This window comes from Pseudochaenichthys georgianus, chromosome 24 (genome assembly GCF_902827115.2).
Source record: "Pseudochaenichthys georgianus chromosome 24, fPseGeo1.2, whole genome shotgun sequence".
NCBI classification, from domain to species: Eukaryota; Metazoa; Chordata; class Actinopteri; order Perciformes; family Channichthyidae; genus Pseudochaenichthys; species Pseudochaenichthys georgianus.
In genome coordinates, this window is record NC_047526.1 from 19,315,816 (window position 1) to 19,333,262 (window position 17,447).

Consider the following 17,447-nt stretch of genomic DNA (forward strand, 5'->3'; position numbering starts at 1 on the left):
AATGTAATGTTTTCTACTTTTGTACATCTGGGAAGGCATTTGCCTTCATCAGATGGAAAGTGTCTTGACCAACAACTTAAGTATTTCTTATAGCTATGCAGGGCATGCAAGCGAGCAAACACAAACAAACAAGTGAAATGAAGAATAAAATTGAACACTATAATATTGTGGTGGTTCATCTTATAATGCAGTCTAGAGAATGCACCAGACAGCATCTAAGACCTGCAAAAATCTAAATGTTCTAGGGGGAGGCCCCCCAAACCCTTCGTGCGTCCGTGCGCATTTGTATGGGGAATCTTTATTGGGCTCAGGGTCATCTGTAAATTAGCTTAGATGGCCATCTAAGCTACCCAAAATCCTTAATGTCATGCACTGGCCTACATAAATTGTGATCAAAACGTTTGAGACCGTCTGAGATAACTTAGACTAAAGTTAAAGTGGACCTATCATGCAAAATGCACTTTTGTACATCTCTGGAGGTGCTGTAGTACGTACTAGGGATGGGAATTTGAAAGCAATTGTATATTCGAATATTCGACCCCCCTGATAACGGTTAACCGGTTAACCGAAATGTACATATCCTATAAAAAAAAAATTGGGTAAACGTTTTGTTTTCTAACAATTTTTCAGAATTTGTTTTTTTACATTTTTTTTCAATAATTTTTTAGAAATACATACATGTTCAAATAAGTGTTGAAACCAAGTCGAATTTGTCAAATGTATTGAACTGGTGATCACAGTTTGACAGCTATAGGCCTACAGCTTTCATGTGTGGAGGCGATTCACAATCAGGCCAGCTGTAGAGAAGACCCTCTCAGCTGGAACGGAGGTTGTGGGTATAGCAAGGTATAGCATGTATATATAAGTTTAATTTGGCATAGTTTGACCTCTACACCGCACTCACTAACCTAGTCGAAATATTTCCACACATTACTCCTTTTCCTCCATGTCTGTTGTGTAGGACTCTTCTTAGAGTGTAAATAATTACCGGACTATGACTGGTAAAATATGTTGAATACCGGCAAAACTAAATCTCTCTCTCCAGTCAAAATGTCTATGTCTATGTACTTTACACACACTGTTGCCAAGCAGCGCTTATTGTTGTTTAGGCTGGCCACTCGTGTGTCGCGAGTGTTGACAGGGGGCGGGGGAGCATGCTCATGAACTGTTAGTGCCGGAACCTCGCAACGGCTGCGGAGCTCATTTGCGCCACATGTGGGCCTAAGATGAGGTTTGAGTCTGCGTGATCTGCGTGTAGGGAGGGGCAGCAGCCATAATCATTGTCTAGAACTAGCTAGATCTGATGGATTTGGACATAAACGCGAGTGAAGTATAACCAGACACGTGAGAGAGAGATTAGTACCTGCAGCTCTGCCCGCTGTGAGGGAGCGGAGCAAAACACACCTTTAGACGTCACCTAACACATTTAGCTATGGCACAGTCGTATATATATATATACATTGAATTATTCAATTTGATAATATGTAATCAACTTAGGCATCACTCCGAAAAAAAAAATGTCATACAAATATTCATAACTCATATTCGAAGACATGAATAATTATTCGAATACCTGAATAATTTCGAATAATCGTTCCCATCCCTAGTACGTACTACATATGCCAGGCCTGTAAGTGGCGCTGTAGTCTGCCTCCACAAAAGCAGCGAAGAAGACTTCTCACAGATTCAGCCCTTGCAAAAACAGGGCTAAAAAAGAGCAAATACAGCGAAATGAGGCATGGCTAAAATGCATGATCTGTTGTTTGGTGTTTTGCAGACATGTTTTATATAGGTATGGCCCTACAATTAGGGATGCACGATATTGGTTTTTTGAAACAGATACCGATAACTTCCTGCTTCTCAAGACCGATAACACGTTTTTTTACGCCACTAATTATTGATGCTGACAGCCCCGCTCCTGCCGCCCGCTTGTGGCAGACCACACTTCCACGCTCACCGGCAGGCACCGACTGGCCATCTGGAGGACCGGGAGGGTGTGTGTATGTGTGGCCCGAGCGAGCGAGAGAGAGAACTTACGTGCATTGTTGTTGTTAGCATCTGGTGCTAGCTAGCTGCGCTAACGGATATAAGGAGCTGTTTAAATGAAAACAGAGGAGCGACATTTCGCCACAACTGTGCCGAGCACTTGACTTTATGCAGGAAGCCAGACAGTGGGACATTGTACGAAAAGTCAGCACACTCAGCACGGATAGTGCGCAACATGATTGCAGCGTCCAGGCAGCTCCGGTTCGAGCATATGCCTTGAGTTGCACATAGCTCCAACACGCGCGCATACACACACACACACTTTGTATTGTATTATTATCTTCGTACGCTTTTAACACACCATCGTAGCGATGGCGATGTTTCAGGTGACTGATCAGGTTAGGGAGCGCTGGATTTGTGAAGAACTCCCCTCTTTCTAAACCACTAATACCACAGTACTGGCAAAACGGGAGGAGCCGAGTGAAAAACAAGCGCCCCTCATCCCAATCCACCCACACCGCAGTATTTTCTTCTTTTTTTTTTACCCAAAAAATATATTGTATATTATCGGGGCTATTAATACTGGTATCGGGTTTATCGGGATGACGTCATAATTCCTAATATCGGACCGATATTAGGAATTATGATATGACAGCGGTAATTATAGTTTCAAAGTCTCAAAAATGTTACAACTACCGTCACAAACTGGATGAATGTGAACTATTTTGTTAAAAGAGGATGAAAGCGTAATTAAGAAGCACTATTGGAGTGACTTTGATGTAGGGCTGTGCAATTAATCGTATTTTAATCGCGATTACGATTATGGTTTGCGACGATTATGAAAACAGCATAATTGACAAAATACGATTATTTTGCTGGGTGCGCTTTCGCCCCTCCCTAAAAGCCCACTCGGCCACGAGTGACATGTGTTGTGAGTGTTCAGCGCGAGCGAAGATGTCAGAACAAGAGCAGCAACTCGTTAAAAAGAAGGGTAAAACTATTTCCACTAAGTACTTTGCCATTACATTTCACATTGCTAAAGATATGTGCCCAGTTAGCACTGTTAGCAACCAGGGCTTTAAGCAACTTGTCAACACGTTGGACAAGCGTTACGCGATGCCGTCTCGGTATTATTTCAGAAGGTCTGCGCTGCCTGCACTATATGACAAATGCCGTGGGGAAGTTGAGAGAGATGTGGCTTCAGCTGACTACTTTGCGACCACAACGGACCTATGGTCTAGCCCTGGGGTGCCCAACCAGTCGATCGCGAGATGTGTCTAAAAATAGAACAACAATATTCTGTTTTATCGTTAATGTCCTGTAACATAATCTTCCTGTGCCAGAATAATGCACTTGAACGCATCAAAGCTTTGTGATTGGCCGGCGTCACCCCATGTGTCGGGGCGTGGCTGAGGGTCTTCAGTACAGGTGGCAATATTGTCACCTGCCTGCGCTCATCTCTGAAACCAGACCATGTAAACAGGCTGGTGTTTCTCGCAAAAAATCTTTAAGAGATGACATGAGCAGCCCTACCAGCATTTGCCATGGTGGCCTAAACATTTTTATTTGGCTATATGTTAAGGAGTTGTCAGTAGGTTGTGACAGTGCACTGCAACATATTTGATTTAATTTATTTTGGTCTAATTTATTTGTATTTATCATATTAATAATATATGTTTAGTAAGGTTTTGGAAGTGCGCTCCAACATATTTGTTGATCTTGTTTATTGGTAAAATATTATTTGTTTTAAAGTTCAATAAATGGTCAATGAATAATCGTCAAAATAATCATGATATCAATTATTGACCCAAATAATCGTGATTATGATTTTTGCCATAATCGCACAGCCCTACTTTGATAGTTATTGGACTCAGGATTAATTCATTTGGATGCCGCTGTATGAAGAAATTAAAGGATGGCGCAAGTGGAAACAATTCACAAAGGGATTTAACTGTTTAAAACACATGTTCAAAGTAAGCCGGATTTTGCTGATGTGTTTATGTGGACTCAAAAGTTGTAAACAATCCATTATTATTATTGATTTATTGTTATTACAACGTGACTTCACTATTATTTAACAACTCCTTTTATTGGATCCTTTTATTGGGTTAAGTAGATTGTCAGAATAAGTGAGAAATGGATTTAACTTCTGTTAGACAGCTATATCATACTGAAGAAATATTGACTGTGAAATTGAATGTATGCAATATGTATGGCATTCATCATTTATATCTAATTACATTAACTGTGAATGTCCTTCATTTTATTTCAAATAAAATACAATAATAAAAGATTTTTGTATAGATATTTGAGACGTTTATGACTTGCGCATGCACGATGCAAATCGGGCAGCCGTCTAGACGTCAAATGTCCTATTTGAGTTGCCGTATGGAGTTGTCCAATATGGCGGACCATCTCGCACATGCACAGTGCAGATCGAGTAGGGATGCGGATCGGGTAGTGACAACGGCAACTAAAGGCCGCTACACACCAACCTGAGACCAAAGAACACGTACCGAAGGCGTCCCGACTTTTACGTCCGCTACGCCGCCCGCCTACGCCGCCCGCCTACGAACACACCACAAAGCGTTCAGTTGACGAGTGGCAATAACTCTCCTTACCAGCAGGCAGCGGTAGTGTGTATTCGTCATTCAAAAGAGGCAACAACCGGAAGACAGACTATACACTGAGAGAAGAAGAACATGCTGCGTGATATAAACAAACAACAAATAGCGTCTGAGTTCCATTTTCACTCTCTCTCGTCGATCGAAAACATGTAAACATAAAAAATAAACTCTTGCGTCCAGGTGAGATGAAAATGAAAAAGATTAACCGTCTGTGTGTGCCTTCTTAAATAGTTTGTTTTGGTCCCTCACTTCCGCTTCGCTTCTCATGCACTGACTCGCTAAGCTGGAGGTGTGAAAATGTGCCGTAAAGAGACGACGGTGCGGGACAAACCAACCTGAGTAGGGCGCCGCGAATGCCCGACTGCCTCTGACTCCCAAAATCGGGTTGGTGTGTCAGGGGCTTAAAGCTTCCTTTGTAACTTGTTTATATTCGGGATGTTAAGATTCACCGATTCGCATCGGTGCACCGGCATAAACGTTCAAGATGCGAGTGCACCGGTTGAAAGAGTGCACATCGGCTACAGTTTGGGTGGAACTCGCGATTCATCGATTGTAGCGTCTTTGCATCGGTAAAAAAATGATTCATTATATCAAATCCTCTTATCCTGTCAGCACTCAGCAGAGACGATCTTTGATCTTTGCTCCGCCACTACGGTGGCCGAGAGTCTCAGTTATCAACACACATGGAAGTCGAGGAGAAAGAGAAACACAGCGCACCGAAAAATACCTACAAATCAAACGTTTGGCAACACTTAGGATTTTCCAAAAAGGACGGTCAACTTGAAAAATCGCTCGCAAATTGTAAATGATGCCGTGCCGCTTTAAAGTAGACAAGTAGTACGAGGAACTTAGCGACGCACATAAAGAGGCGACATGGGGTCTGCGGCTGAAAAGTCAAACCTGAAAGTAAGACATAGTTAAATCACTCAGTGAGGTGTTCTGTCAGAGAGAGTGGTGTTTAGTTTACAGCAGCCTGTGTCTGCCAATAATAGTTTAAATGTCTGCTCACTGGTGAGTTAGCCTATGAATGAGTGTTAAGCACATCAGGCTGGCAGCTGTATGGGCATTGCACTATGGTAGTTGTTATTTGCACATTGTTAATCATGGGCAATGCATCCTTAAATTGTTTAACTGTGAGGTATTATAAAATTGTACTTTACTCTGGAGACAGAGAACACTACTACACTTGTGAAAGGCCAGTTTGTGAAAGGTCCAAGTGTTGTTTTTTTAAGGTAAAAAAGAAACAGCATGATGGGATGCGCAGTACTAGTAGAGAGAACCAAATATGTAAATCACTTTTTTGTTAATGTACGATTTGCTGCATATGAGGAATAAAACAAAAATCCTCTGTCATACCATATTGAATTGTATCATTATTTTGCATCGTGTTGAATCGCATCGTATCACATAATGTTGAATCAAATCGTATCGCACTGTATCGCAACAGGGGTGAATCGTATCGTATCGCATCGCCTGGTGTTTCAAAGGTATCGTTAATGTATCGTATCGTTGGCAGCGTATCGAGATGCGCCACGTATCGGCCTCACGGCCCGTCCACACAGCGGCGTGCATTGAAGCTTCCAACGCTTCTGCCCATTCACTTTGAATGGGGTGACGTCACTTTTAGCCGAACTGCATCGTGGGAAGCGACGTGGAGCGTTGCTGGCGTGGCTCGCTGCAAAAGTTGAGCAATGTTCAACTTTTGACGCCCGCGGGCAAGCGTCAACGCACGCCGCTGTGTGGACGGGCCGTCAGTGATGGAGATGCACATCCCTAGTTTATATGGGTTTATTAAATAGACTGCAAGTCACAACTAGGGGTGCAACAACTAATCGACTTAATCGATTACCAAATTAGTTGGCAACCAATTCAGTCGTCGATTCGTTGGTGACGTCATTACATGTGTTCTACACCCCGTTAAACTCCAACATTATCGCTCTTTTTTATCGGTACAGGAGACATTTAAAACATATGTCATATGTATTATTGCTACATAAACATTATGTCGCAGTCTTAGTGTCGCCAACTCCGTTTCTAATATGCAATCTGACTACAAAATGCGTCTATAATGTATTTTCGATCTTCCAAATTCAGACGAGAGATCTCTCCCCCGCCTGCTTGCGAGGGGGAGTTTACACACACACGCAGCTGCTACATGCAGCAACACATTTTGGGAGATGGCCCTGTGGGCCATCTAAGCTAATTTACAGATGGCCCTGAGTCCAATAGAGATGGCTCACGAAAGGTTTGGGGGACCTGCAGGTCTTAGATGCTGTCTGGTGCATTCTCTAGAATTATAAGATGAACCACCACAATATTATATTGTACAATTTCAATTTTATTCTTAATTTCACTTCTTCTTGTTTGTGTTTGCTGATTCAACGACTCAATGGCCCTCTGTCTGTCAGAGGGCCACTGACTGGGGTTGAAGATGGAAAATGTTGAAGGGACACTCCCTTTCTGGAGATCTTGGAATCTTTTCTCCAGGTGCTCGATGAGCACATCTGCAAACACATACAAAATGTCAAATTATAATCCCTGTCTCTGGACCACCATAAAAAATCATTTATATCATAACAAATGTGAAATTATATTCCTGTCTCTGGACCACCATAAAAAAATTATCTATTAAAACATGTTATGCCCATATTTACTTATGAAGAAAATATTTACTTTTGAAGAAAAAATATTGAATATTTACTTTGAAGAAAATATTATTGGGCACATACCTATGACTTTGATTCTCTTTTTTCGGGGGGGGGGGGGGGGGGGCTGCAGCTCAGTCTTTCCAGGTTGTTCACCTTGCTTTGGTGGACTAAGAAACATTGTAATACACTCTTTATGTATTCAGCATCAGAATCCGTAACAAACTGAAATTCCCGCGAAAATGTGGTTGCATTCGATTCATTGTCCGGGTAGTATTCAGTTGCGCCACTTATGTGACAGACAAGAATAGTCAACTCTAATGTCTAACACTTAATGTGGAGAAAGAGATGTCCTGTATGGGTTGATTGTGCGTTGATCTGTTGGTAATGCCTCAGGGTTCCGGTGGGCATGTAAACAAATACATAATGCTGCGCTATACTTTGTGGCCTCACCCAGTTGCATAGCGACACTTATTGTTTAGGTGTCTTTTAATAAGCAGGTAGTCCTATCATTAGCTAGAACTAGCTGGATCTGATCGATATGGACATAAACGCGAGTGAAGTCTAATCTGACGGGAGAGAGAGATCAGCTGCTGCTGACGAGTCGACACGCAGCTCTGCATAATCACATGCAGCGGTGAGCGGACAAAACACACACTTCAGGTTAGAATATCACACGTAGCTATTTTAATTACTTCTCAAACTACCTAAACTAGTTATAGATGTGTTTAGTTTTACTGTCGGGTCACTCATTACTGGATCCGCGAGCTGCATGATACTGGCACAATAGATTGCCCGATCGGGCAACCAGCAGGTGAGGCTTCATTGCCCGAGCTAAATGCTAGATGGCCCCGGGCCATTGGGCCATCCTTAATGTCGAGCCCTGCACACACACGGAGGAGATGGCGGAGAGAACGCGCTCCGAGCTGTGGTTAAACTTTAGCCGTCTCGATGCGGACAATGCTCGTTACCAAAAGTGCAATAACAGTTTCTCATGTAAGGGTGGTAACACGAGCAATTTGTCTAAACATTTATCAAAAGTGCTCCACATCCAGACGGAGGAATGCACCGGGTTCCACTGTCTTTCCAGCAGCTCTGCAGCCCCGTCCACGAGTAACGTTTCCACGGCAGGTGTTATGTATGCTAGCAGCAACACACGGAGTTAACTCAGTTAATGATTAGGGTTAATGATTAGAGGAAACTGAGTTATTTATTTTGTTAAAGTTTCAGCTATTCTGTTTACAGTTCTGTCATCACATTATTTAATATGATTTGTTAAAACATTGTCGTTTCTTTTGATGTGAAATATTATGCATTTAATTAAAATAAAAAGCAATGTTAATTTTGTTCACAATTTGTTAAGTTAATTTACCTTATTTCTTGTCAAAAGAACCGTTAATACTATCGTTAAAAGGACCGGATCGATAAGCAGTATCGATATAAGTAGTAGTACAGTTAAAAACTTAACGATCCGAATAATCGATTATCAAATTAGTCGTTTGTTGCAGCCCTAGTCACAACACAACCTGGCCGAGAGGGCTTTTAGGGAGGGGCGAAAGCGCACACGCGGACAGAATGTATAACGCAATACAAATTGAGACCATCATTGCGAAAGGGAATGCAGCAAAATAATCGTTTTATTTCGATTACGTTGTTTTCGTAATCATTGCAAGCCAATATCGTAATCGAGTCTAATGGAGACTTCATACTGACTTCAACATGTTCCACATATTTTATACATTATTGGTGACGTATGGTTTTAGTTAAAAAGTTTGCAATTAAAATATTCTGCTGCTTTTCAAATCGTTTTTAGGGTGCGTTCACCCCTGCCTTGTATAGTCCGGTTGAATCGAACCCTGGTGCGTTTAGCCGCTTGGTGCGGTTCATTTGGGTCGATGTGAACGCAGTCCGAGACCTCTTAAGTGAACTAAACAACCGGACTCTGGTCCGCTAAAATAGGTGGTCTCGGAGCGCTTGCTTGCGAACTCTGGAGCGGTTCATTGCTGGTGTGAACGCAGTCCGCACCAAAACATAGGAAGCGCAGTATTTACGTGTCACAAGAACGCGGATATCTTCAGAAATCTTTAGCGAAAGAGTCTTTCAAGACATCCGCGGTTGTTTAGTTAAAGAGTAAAGCAGAATTAAGTGTTGAACAGTGTCGTGTAAAGTAAAAATTCTCCATCAGCTACATAAAAGTAAAAACACCTGTCGTCGGTGAAACGCCCCTCCTCTGCAGAACGTCTCATGGATAATGCTGCACATTATCCCGCTTATTACATGGCCACATTCTCAACAAAGTAACGACATGACTCCCAATATTAATTGAAATGCTTTTGTGGATTTAGAAAATGATTTTATTGATTTAATAAATAGTTGTATTTAAATTGACATGCATCCTCTAAGAAAAATAGTCCGTTGTTACTGTTTGAAATAACGTAGCAACGGCAGGAACTGCTTCGATAGCGTTTTTGAGGAGCTTTTTGATTACAGATTTGAAAAATTCGTTGCTTGCTTTAAAAGTAGCACAATTCATTATATCAAACCTTGGGAAGTATCTAGATATCCCTGCCCTAATGCCAAAGTAACTGGCAACTGAATATGTGTCGCCGTCTGACCTATGTCTGGACCGTAGGGGTGTAACGGTTCACAAACATTTCGGTTCGGTACGTACCTCTGTTTTTAGGTCACGGTTCGGTTCGGTACGTTTTCGGTACAGCAGAAAATTATCACAAAACATAACATATTTTTTTTTAATTATTATTAAACTGTGAATAATGTATTCACTCAAATAAATACAAAATATAATAAAACAAACATTAAGGTGCAGCATTTCGATTAACTGACATAATCTGTATTTGAACTTTACTGTACTAGTAGGCCTACTCACAAAACATAAACTATTAGTTTTGGGTTTTTAATTATTATTAAACTGTGAATATTCACTCAAATAAATATAAAATATAATAAAATAAACATTAAGGTGCAGCTTTTCGATTAACTGAAATCATCTGTATTTGAACTGTACTACCTAAGCAGCCAGTTTGACATTATGACTTGCTTGTCATTGTATTTTCATGTTTTTTTAAAGAAAGATGAACTTGTCCACATTGCTTGCCGAAAAGGCAGATCTGCTGGCACTAGCAACGTCTCCTGCTGTGGAGAACACCCTCTCGCTAGGGACAGAGGTAGCAGACACAGCCAGGTAGCGCTTTGCTAACATGGCAACATAAGGATATTTGCCGTTTGTAATAGCTTTGGCTCGGTCTGATGTTTTTGCGAGTGGTGGAGGCTTAAATGCTAGCGGGAGTTGGGTTTGCACTTCAGTCTTTTGGTACCGGTGATATTCACGTTCAGGTGATGCCTTTTCAAATGAGTGTGCAAGCTTGATGTATTGCCAGCCGCGTAACCAATTGTAGTTGAACAATGCCGACAAACAGCTTTGGTTCGGTCCACCTGTCTTTGTCCGTCATCCTTATACGTAACTGCGAAACCAAAATGTTCCCAAACCGGAGACTTCAATGATGCTGGAGGATTTTCGAGCTCAACTTTATCTGCGTTCGCCATTTCGACAGTTCCTCAAATCACTGACTACATTTGAACGCATCCCTCTGACCAGCTCGTCCAATTAAATGACTTGTTTGCTCTATGACGCGTTGAACACAATGGGAGCAAATTATTCTGAATGCTGCGACACAGCACCTGAGATTACTTCCAAGAAGTTGTTCACGTTCTCAATTTTTTACGTTTAACGTTATATTCGTTCGGTACACTTCGGTACACATGTGTACCGAACCGAAGGGCCCGTACCGAATAATTTCGGTACGGGTACGTGTACCGTTACACCCCTACTGGACCGCTGCGTAAAAAGGAGGGTTTCTGCCCGTTACTTCTCTGCTGTTTTCTTGTCGCTCTTGTCTTGTCAGTTAGTTTCAGCCAAACTGTATACAGTTAAATCGAACGGACTTCTTGGTGCAGATGTGAGCATCCTTAACAACGGTCAATAAATCCTTGACAGCGGTCTGTCTGTTCTGGATTAAAAACGTGTCACGTGTTTTGAATTGACCAATCAGAATCGAGTATTCAACAAAGCAATGTAATAATGTTTTTTAACGGACGTTGTCTGATTATATAATCATATGCGCGGGCCGCTAGTGTCTGTTGATCTCCAGACTAACAGCAGCATGAGAATAACCTGCCGAAAGTGCCGATGCTCCATGGCGGAGGCTCCGCTAGAAATTGCCGGGATTTGCGTTTGTACCCCCTTAATGTCTGACCAATGGTTGAACAGCATTTCCGAGCACATGACTTGTGTTTAGGGTGCGTTCCCACCTGCCTTGTATAGTCCGGTTGAATCGAACCCTGGTGCGTTTAGCCGCTTGGTGCGGTTCATTTGGGTCGGTGTGAACGCAGTCCGAGACCTCTTAAGTGAACTAAACAACCGGACTCTGGTCCGCTAAAATAGGTGGTCTCGGAGCGCTTGCTTGCGAACTCTGGAGCGGTTCATTGCTGGTGTGAACGCAGTCCGCACCAAAACATAGGAAGCGCAGTATTTACGTGTCACAAGAACGCGGATATCTTCAAAAATCTTTAGCGAAAGAGTCTTTCAAGACATCCGCGGTTGTTTAGTTAAAGAGTAAAGCAGAATTAAGTGTTGAACAGTGTCGTGTAAAGTAAAAATTCTCCGTCCGCTACATAAAAGTAAGAACACCTGTCCTCGGTGAAACGCCCCTCCTCTGCAGAACGTCTCTCATGGATAATGTGCAGCAGCGATCATTATGGGGAAAAGAACACAGGCTGATCAGGAGCCCGACGCGAAGCGGAGGGATCTAGATCCTGTCGGATTCCCCATAATGACCAAGTCGCTGCCCATATTATCCCGCTTATTACATGGCCACATTCTCAACAAAGTAACGACATGACTCCCAATATTAATTGAAATGCTTTTGTGGATTTAGAAAATTTGTTTATTGATTTAAAAAAATAGTTGTATTGATTTAAATTGACATGCATCCGCTAAGACAAATAGTCCGTTGTTACTGTTGTACGGCAGGAACTGCTTCGATAGCGTTTTTGAGGAACTTTTTGATTACAGATTTGAAAACATCGTTGCTTGCTTGCTTTAAAAGTAGCTTAATGTCTGACCAATGGTTGAACAGCATTTCCGAGCACATGACTTGTGTTTAAAGTTTATATTCCGTTTGAGTTTTGCCCGTGTGAACGCAAACCGAACCTTCTGAAAAATGAAACAATGTAACAAACTGTCGTCTGGTGCGCACCAGAGAGCGGATTAGGTGTGAATGCACCCTTATTTTCTTTTCTCTTCTTAATACACATTCATTCACTACTACTACTACATTTAATATCTAACTCCTTCAGCCTACTTTCAGCTATAAACAATTCAACTATTATATTATTCAGCTATTTCAGGACATTGAGGCTATACATGTTGTTTATACCTTTTTAAAACCTTTTCTTTTCAATATTAAGCTTCTTAACTATTTTTCCTACTCTTCCAGTTTAACATTTCACTTCCAAGTTTTCAACAAAGTGATTGCAATGCATTTAAGCTGTAACCATTTTGATTCAAATCATTTCACTTTTCTGCATTTCTCCGCTAAATTCAGCAACACACTTACTTGGTTTACACTACAGCATTCCCAATCATTGGTGTAGCTAAAGCATCTACAGAGACCATTCAACTAATACAATATTCAGCTTTTTCAGCAACAAATGTACAGTTTACAGCATTCCCAATCATTTTCAGCAGGAAATGCATTTTCGCGTTGCATTTACTTAATTTACTGATGGCCAGCACATTAATGTAATCCTGGTGCTGCAACTAAAGTCCTAGTTTTTATCATGAATCTACATCTGCAAATGTACTGAAGGTATTACACAAATGCTGTGGAGCAAAAGTACAATATTTACCTCTGAATTAAACTGGAGTAGAAGTACTTAAATTCAGTACTTTAGAACTACGTTTATTACCACCACTGCATATAGGTTTACTGTAATGGTGATAGCTATGAAGCTTTTTGTCATCAACTTTGACGTTACAAAAAAACTACTTCTGTACAGCGACAAAGCAGATACGGTTCGACTAAGAACACACGACTGACATTTTCGACTTTCATTGTTTAAATGACCTCATACACCATACAATCTCAACCAAAGTGTGGCCAACACGTCAGACTAGAAGAAGAAAGTTCCAGCCGCCATGCTTTCATTGTGACGACGTTAATCACAACCGAACCGCCATGATCGAATACCAGCGAAACAAATGGTAGTACACGTACCAAAGGTAGGCTGAACACTTTCGGAGACTTTATCCTTCCTTGTTAACATCACGTACGTTGTCCCAAAAGATGTCTTCTTATATAAAATCCATCCGAATCTCTTAAATGTAGAACAGTCGATGCACAGCCTTCACAGGAAGCGAAGAACGAAGATCTGAGCGGAAATTTCAAAATAAAAGTGTCATCATCATCAGCGATCAAAACGGGATTTGTCAATGTGCACAATTATATGATTACTAACTATCAATGTAATACATTCGTTACTTCTGTGTTTTCCAACACATTGTTTGATCTTGCAGCACTTGTATATGCTTTAAATCATGACATTTCAATGTAAGTTTAAGTAACTCATTCCGTTGTAATACTACTGCCCTTTTAAATGTCACAATCTTAAATTATTTAAACAATAAAAGAGTATTCAATTATAATTCAAAGAGCTCCAGATCCTCAAATGTTCTACCAGCAAAGGTCAGAACTTCATATTGTAGAAGTAGCGTGCTATGGTCTAACTCTACATCTTTCTTTATTCTTACTTTCTAATATGGCTGCTGATTGGTGAGCTCATTGGTGAGCCAAGAAACGGTGCTTAGTTTTAAAAAATGCCTGTTCAATCTTTGTGAAGGAGGCCTGACTCACAGCTGTAAAACAATCCAGTAACAACAGACCGAAAATAAACATTGCTCTGTGAATATTATTTATTCTCATGAATTTATCAGAAATGATTATCAGACACAATATATGAAATAAACAGGAGATGTTCATAATTGTTGGAGATACTTGCCTGATTTTGAACTCAAACTGAGCAGGCTATTACAGTTTATTTCACAAAAAATACACCCAGACACTTCAATACATTGACTTTCTAGCCAATTACTCCATAAAGAAACTTAAATATTTCATTCAACCACATCAATCAGAAAATAAAACACAATCCAACAAAGTATTTTTCATTAGTGTATGTAACAGATGCCAGAGACAAGTTTGGCATACCGAGTGAAATAGTATAATTTTATTTAACTTTTATTATGTTATGTTCATAATTCTGGGTGGGGAAAAAAACTTGAGAAATAACTGCACACTACTGCGTTGTATCATAAAGATTCTGTTTCCTGTTGGAGCATTTCTTTAATCTGTACAGTTTTAGTGCTAGTTGGGGCGTGTGTCATCCAAAGGTACTTGGACGTCTGGCTCGCACTGTGTAACGGTGCACTTCAGATGCTCCTCAATGTCTGACAGGAGCTGTGGAAAGAGGAAAGGGAATAAAAGACAAGTAGAATAGACAATCCACAATGGTTAGTGTGGAATTATGTCATAAGGGTCAAAAGTGTGTGTGTGTGTGTGTGTGTCAAGCTTTCAATGCTTCCAAATTATAGCAAAACCTTTCTGCCCATTGGAGTTTTACTTTGAATGTTTGCATCTGCTTCCTATCAAATCAATTAAAAAGCCCTCTGCTGAATCGGTTGTATATCAAATTACAGATTTTCCTAGCTGCCTTGGCTTGATTTAGTTTGTTTCTGCATTCTAAAATGAATTAGCATATTTCTGTATCTCTGCTACATTCTCCTTTTCCATAGCAACCAAGGAAATGGCCAGTCGCATTGTGCAAGTTAAAAGCAAAACAAAACTAAAATGTAATTATTTTCAGTTAAATCATAGTGTAATGAGACATTTTAAAGAGGTATATTGTGTGAATTTACAAACAAAACTAATATGGTGACCGAGGAAAATAATAATTGTATCTCCTCTTCAGCCAAAATACACAAACTCAGTTAGTCTCAGGTTGTCAGCGCTTACCTCTCGGCTCTTCCGACTCTGCCGATACGATGGACGTAGTTCTGCTTCTCATCTGGCAGGTTGACGTTAATCATTGGAGAAAGATGAAGTGAGCGGTCTTATATAAAAACATTTTGTGATGACCGTTGGTCCGTTTTATTTTGAAGATCTGAAATATTTATCATACGGAACTCCCTGGACGTCAATTCCTCTGGCAGCTACATCTGTGCAGATCGACAGCCTCACTTATTTTTTCTGTAAACACAAGAAGATCTTACAACATAAATAGACTGGTTGTCATCCATAAAAAAGGTATCATTAAGTTCTTGTTGGTTTACCTTGCAACGCTCCAATCTAGTCTTACGCTCATTGGGCTTACGATCACCACGGAGACAAACGCAGGACAACTGGTGGCTTTTACTGTCCGGACCTAAAGAAAAGACACCAAAACTGAGTGTTTATTCTGATCAATTAAGAATGAAGTCCTTATTATTTTATATGTATGTCTAGTGATGGCTGAAATTCTCAGTAGTATACCTCCTCCTTGCTGAATGAAGTACTGTTCCATGTTGTCACAGTCGATCTTGGTGCGACAGAAGATTATGGCCTGGTCCATCTTGTGCTCTTTGATGGCCCTCACTGTGTAGGCAAGGCAAGTTTATTTATATAGCACCTTGAATTGCCTTGTGTTGAAAGATGCTATATAAATAAACTTTACAAAAATGAAAGACATTCAGACAAAGGCATTTAAAAACAGTAAAATAAACATTAAAAGAAAAAATACATGAATAAAAAGTTACAGTGCAGTTTAAGATATGAATAGTTCACACAGAAGTTCCACTTTACTGATGAACACAACGGCTCAGTTTCAATTAAAAGCAGCGACAAAAAGATAAGTCTTCAGCCTGGATTTAAAAGTAGTCAGAGTTGCAGCGGACCTGCAGGTTTCTGGGAGTTTGTTCCAGATATTTGGAGCATAATAACTGAATGCTGCTATACCATGTTTAGTTCTGACTCTGGGGACAGAAAGCTGACCAGTCCCTGAAGACCTGAGGGATCTGGATGGTTCATAATTTAGCAGAAGATCAAAAATGTATTTTGGGCCTAAACCATTCAGTGCTTTATAAACCAGCAGCAGTATTTTAAAATCTATTCTTTGACACACAGGAAGCCAGGAGTGTACTCACCCTTTAGTATCTTGATGGCTTCTGACCACAGCTGGTGAGCACAAACAAGCATCGTTAACATATTCTTTTAATTCATCTGCACCTCACATATAAAACGTTTTCAGAAAATACCCAAAAATGTGAAAAAACGTGACTGTCAAAGCAATTTTGGGGTATTGTCTATACATCTATAACAGATAATACAGGGAAATATAAAAAGTATAACACTGTTAAATGTGCAGAACGTATATTTTTAGATAAGGCTCAGCATAAGTACTACACAGGAAATGGTTTTCCGATGTTTGTGAAATCCAGTGTTGTTAATACCTCACTAAAGTCATACCTGAGTTTGAGGTTATCCACGTATTTCGCACATTAAATGACATTGTTGAGAGTTTGTTCGGCCAACTCTTTAGATGGCTCGATGATCAGGGCTTTGGGTGAATTGGATGTTGCTTTCACCTGACTCACTTTGTCACTGCCTGCACAAACAGAGAAAAGAGGGCGAGTCAATGCAGGAATATATCAGTTACATTAGCAATGGTAAAATGACCGCTCTGGTAATATGATTTAAAAATGTCTAACGAAAGAAGGCTTTTATTGTGAAACTGTTGGAGAAAATACTGTTGTCTCCTCTTTGGGTTTGTTTTAATGCACTGATATCATGTGTGATTCTGAACTGTGTACGACCTTGTAGCTGCCTCTTTATGATAGGAGGAGGCAGGGCATTTCAGGTTGTTGATCTTTATGAGGAGACAGGCACATACTTGTTGTCTCCTACATATCTCACTTATTATAATTCCAGAAGACGTCTCAGATGACCCATCGCAGATGACCCGACTTTCCGACACCCGCGGCTGATAATAGTGCCACCTCGATTTATGACTTTGTTGTTATTTATCTCCGTGTTTTGGACTATATAAGCCGGATGTTTTTTGCTGCTCCGTTGAGCAA

The 17,447-nt window shown here is 40.6% G+C and overlaps 1 protein-coding gene across 7 annotated transcripts in view; it reads right to left on the minus strand.

Moving 5' to 3' along the window:
• The window catches only part of LOC117440363 (ATP-dependent RNA helicase DDX1-like), a 34,665-nt gene that overhangs the window by 13,517 nt on the left and 3,701 nt on the right, over nt 1–17,447 (minus strand). For 6 of the 7 annotated variants that reach the window (XR_011642699.1, XR_011642698.1, XR_011642701.1 and 3 more), the window contains 6 exons: nt 16,837–16,975; nt 16,515–16,545; nt 15,865–15,966; nt 15,666–15,757; nt 15,349–15,582; nt 13,555–14,793 (listed from right to left, as the gene is read on the minus strand). Coding sequence is in view for 1 of the 7 variants with exons in the window: in XM_071202001.1 (XP_071058102.1) it covers nt 16,869–16,971 (103 nt within the window). In the remaining 6 variants the exon portion in view is untranslated. The remainder of the gene's footprint in view (nt 1–13,554; nt 14,794–15,348; nt 15,583–15,665; nt 15,758–15,864; nt 15,967–16,514; nt 16,546–16,836; nt 16,976–17,447) is intronic. The other variant, XM_071202001.1, reaches the window with a different exon arrangement.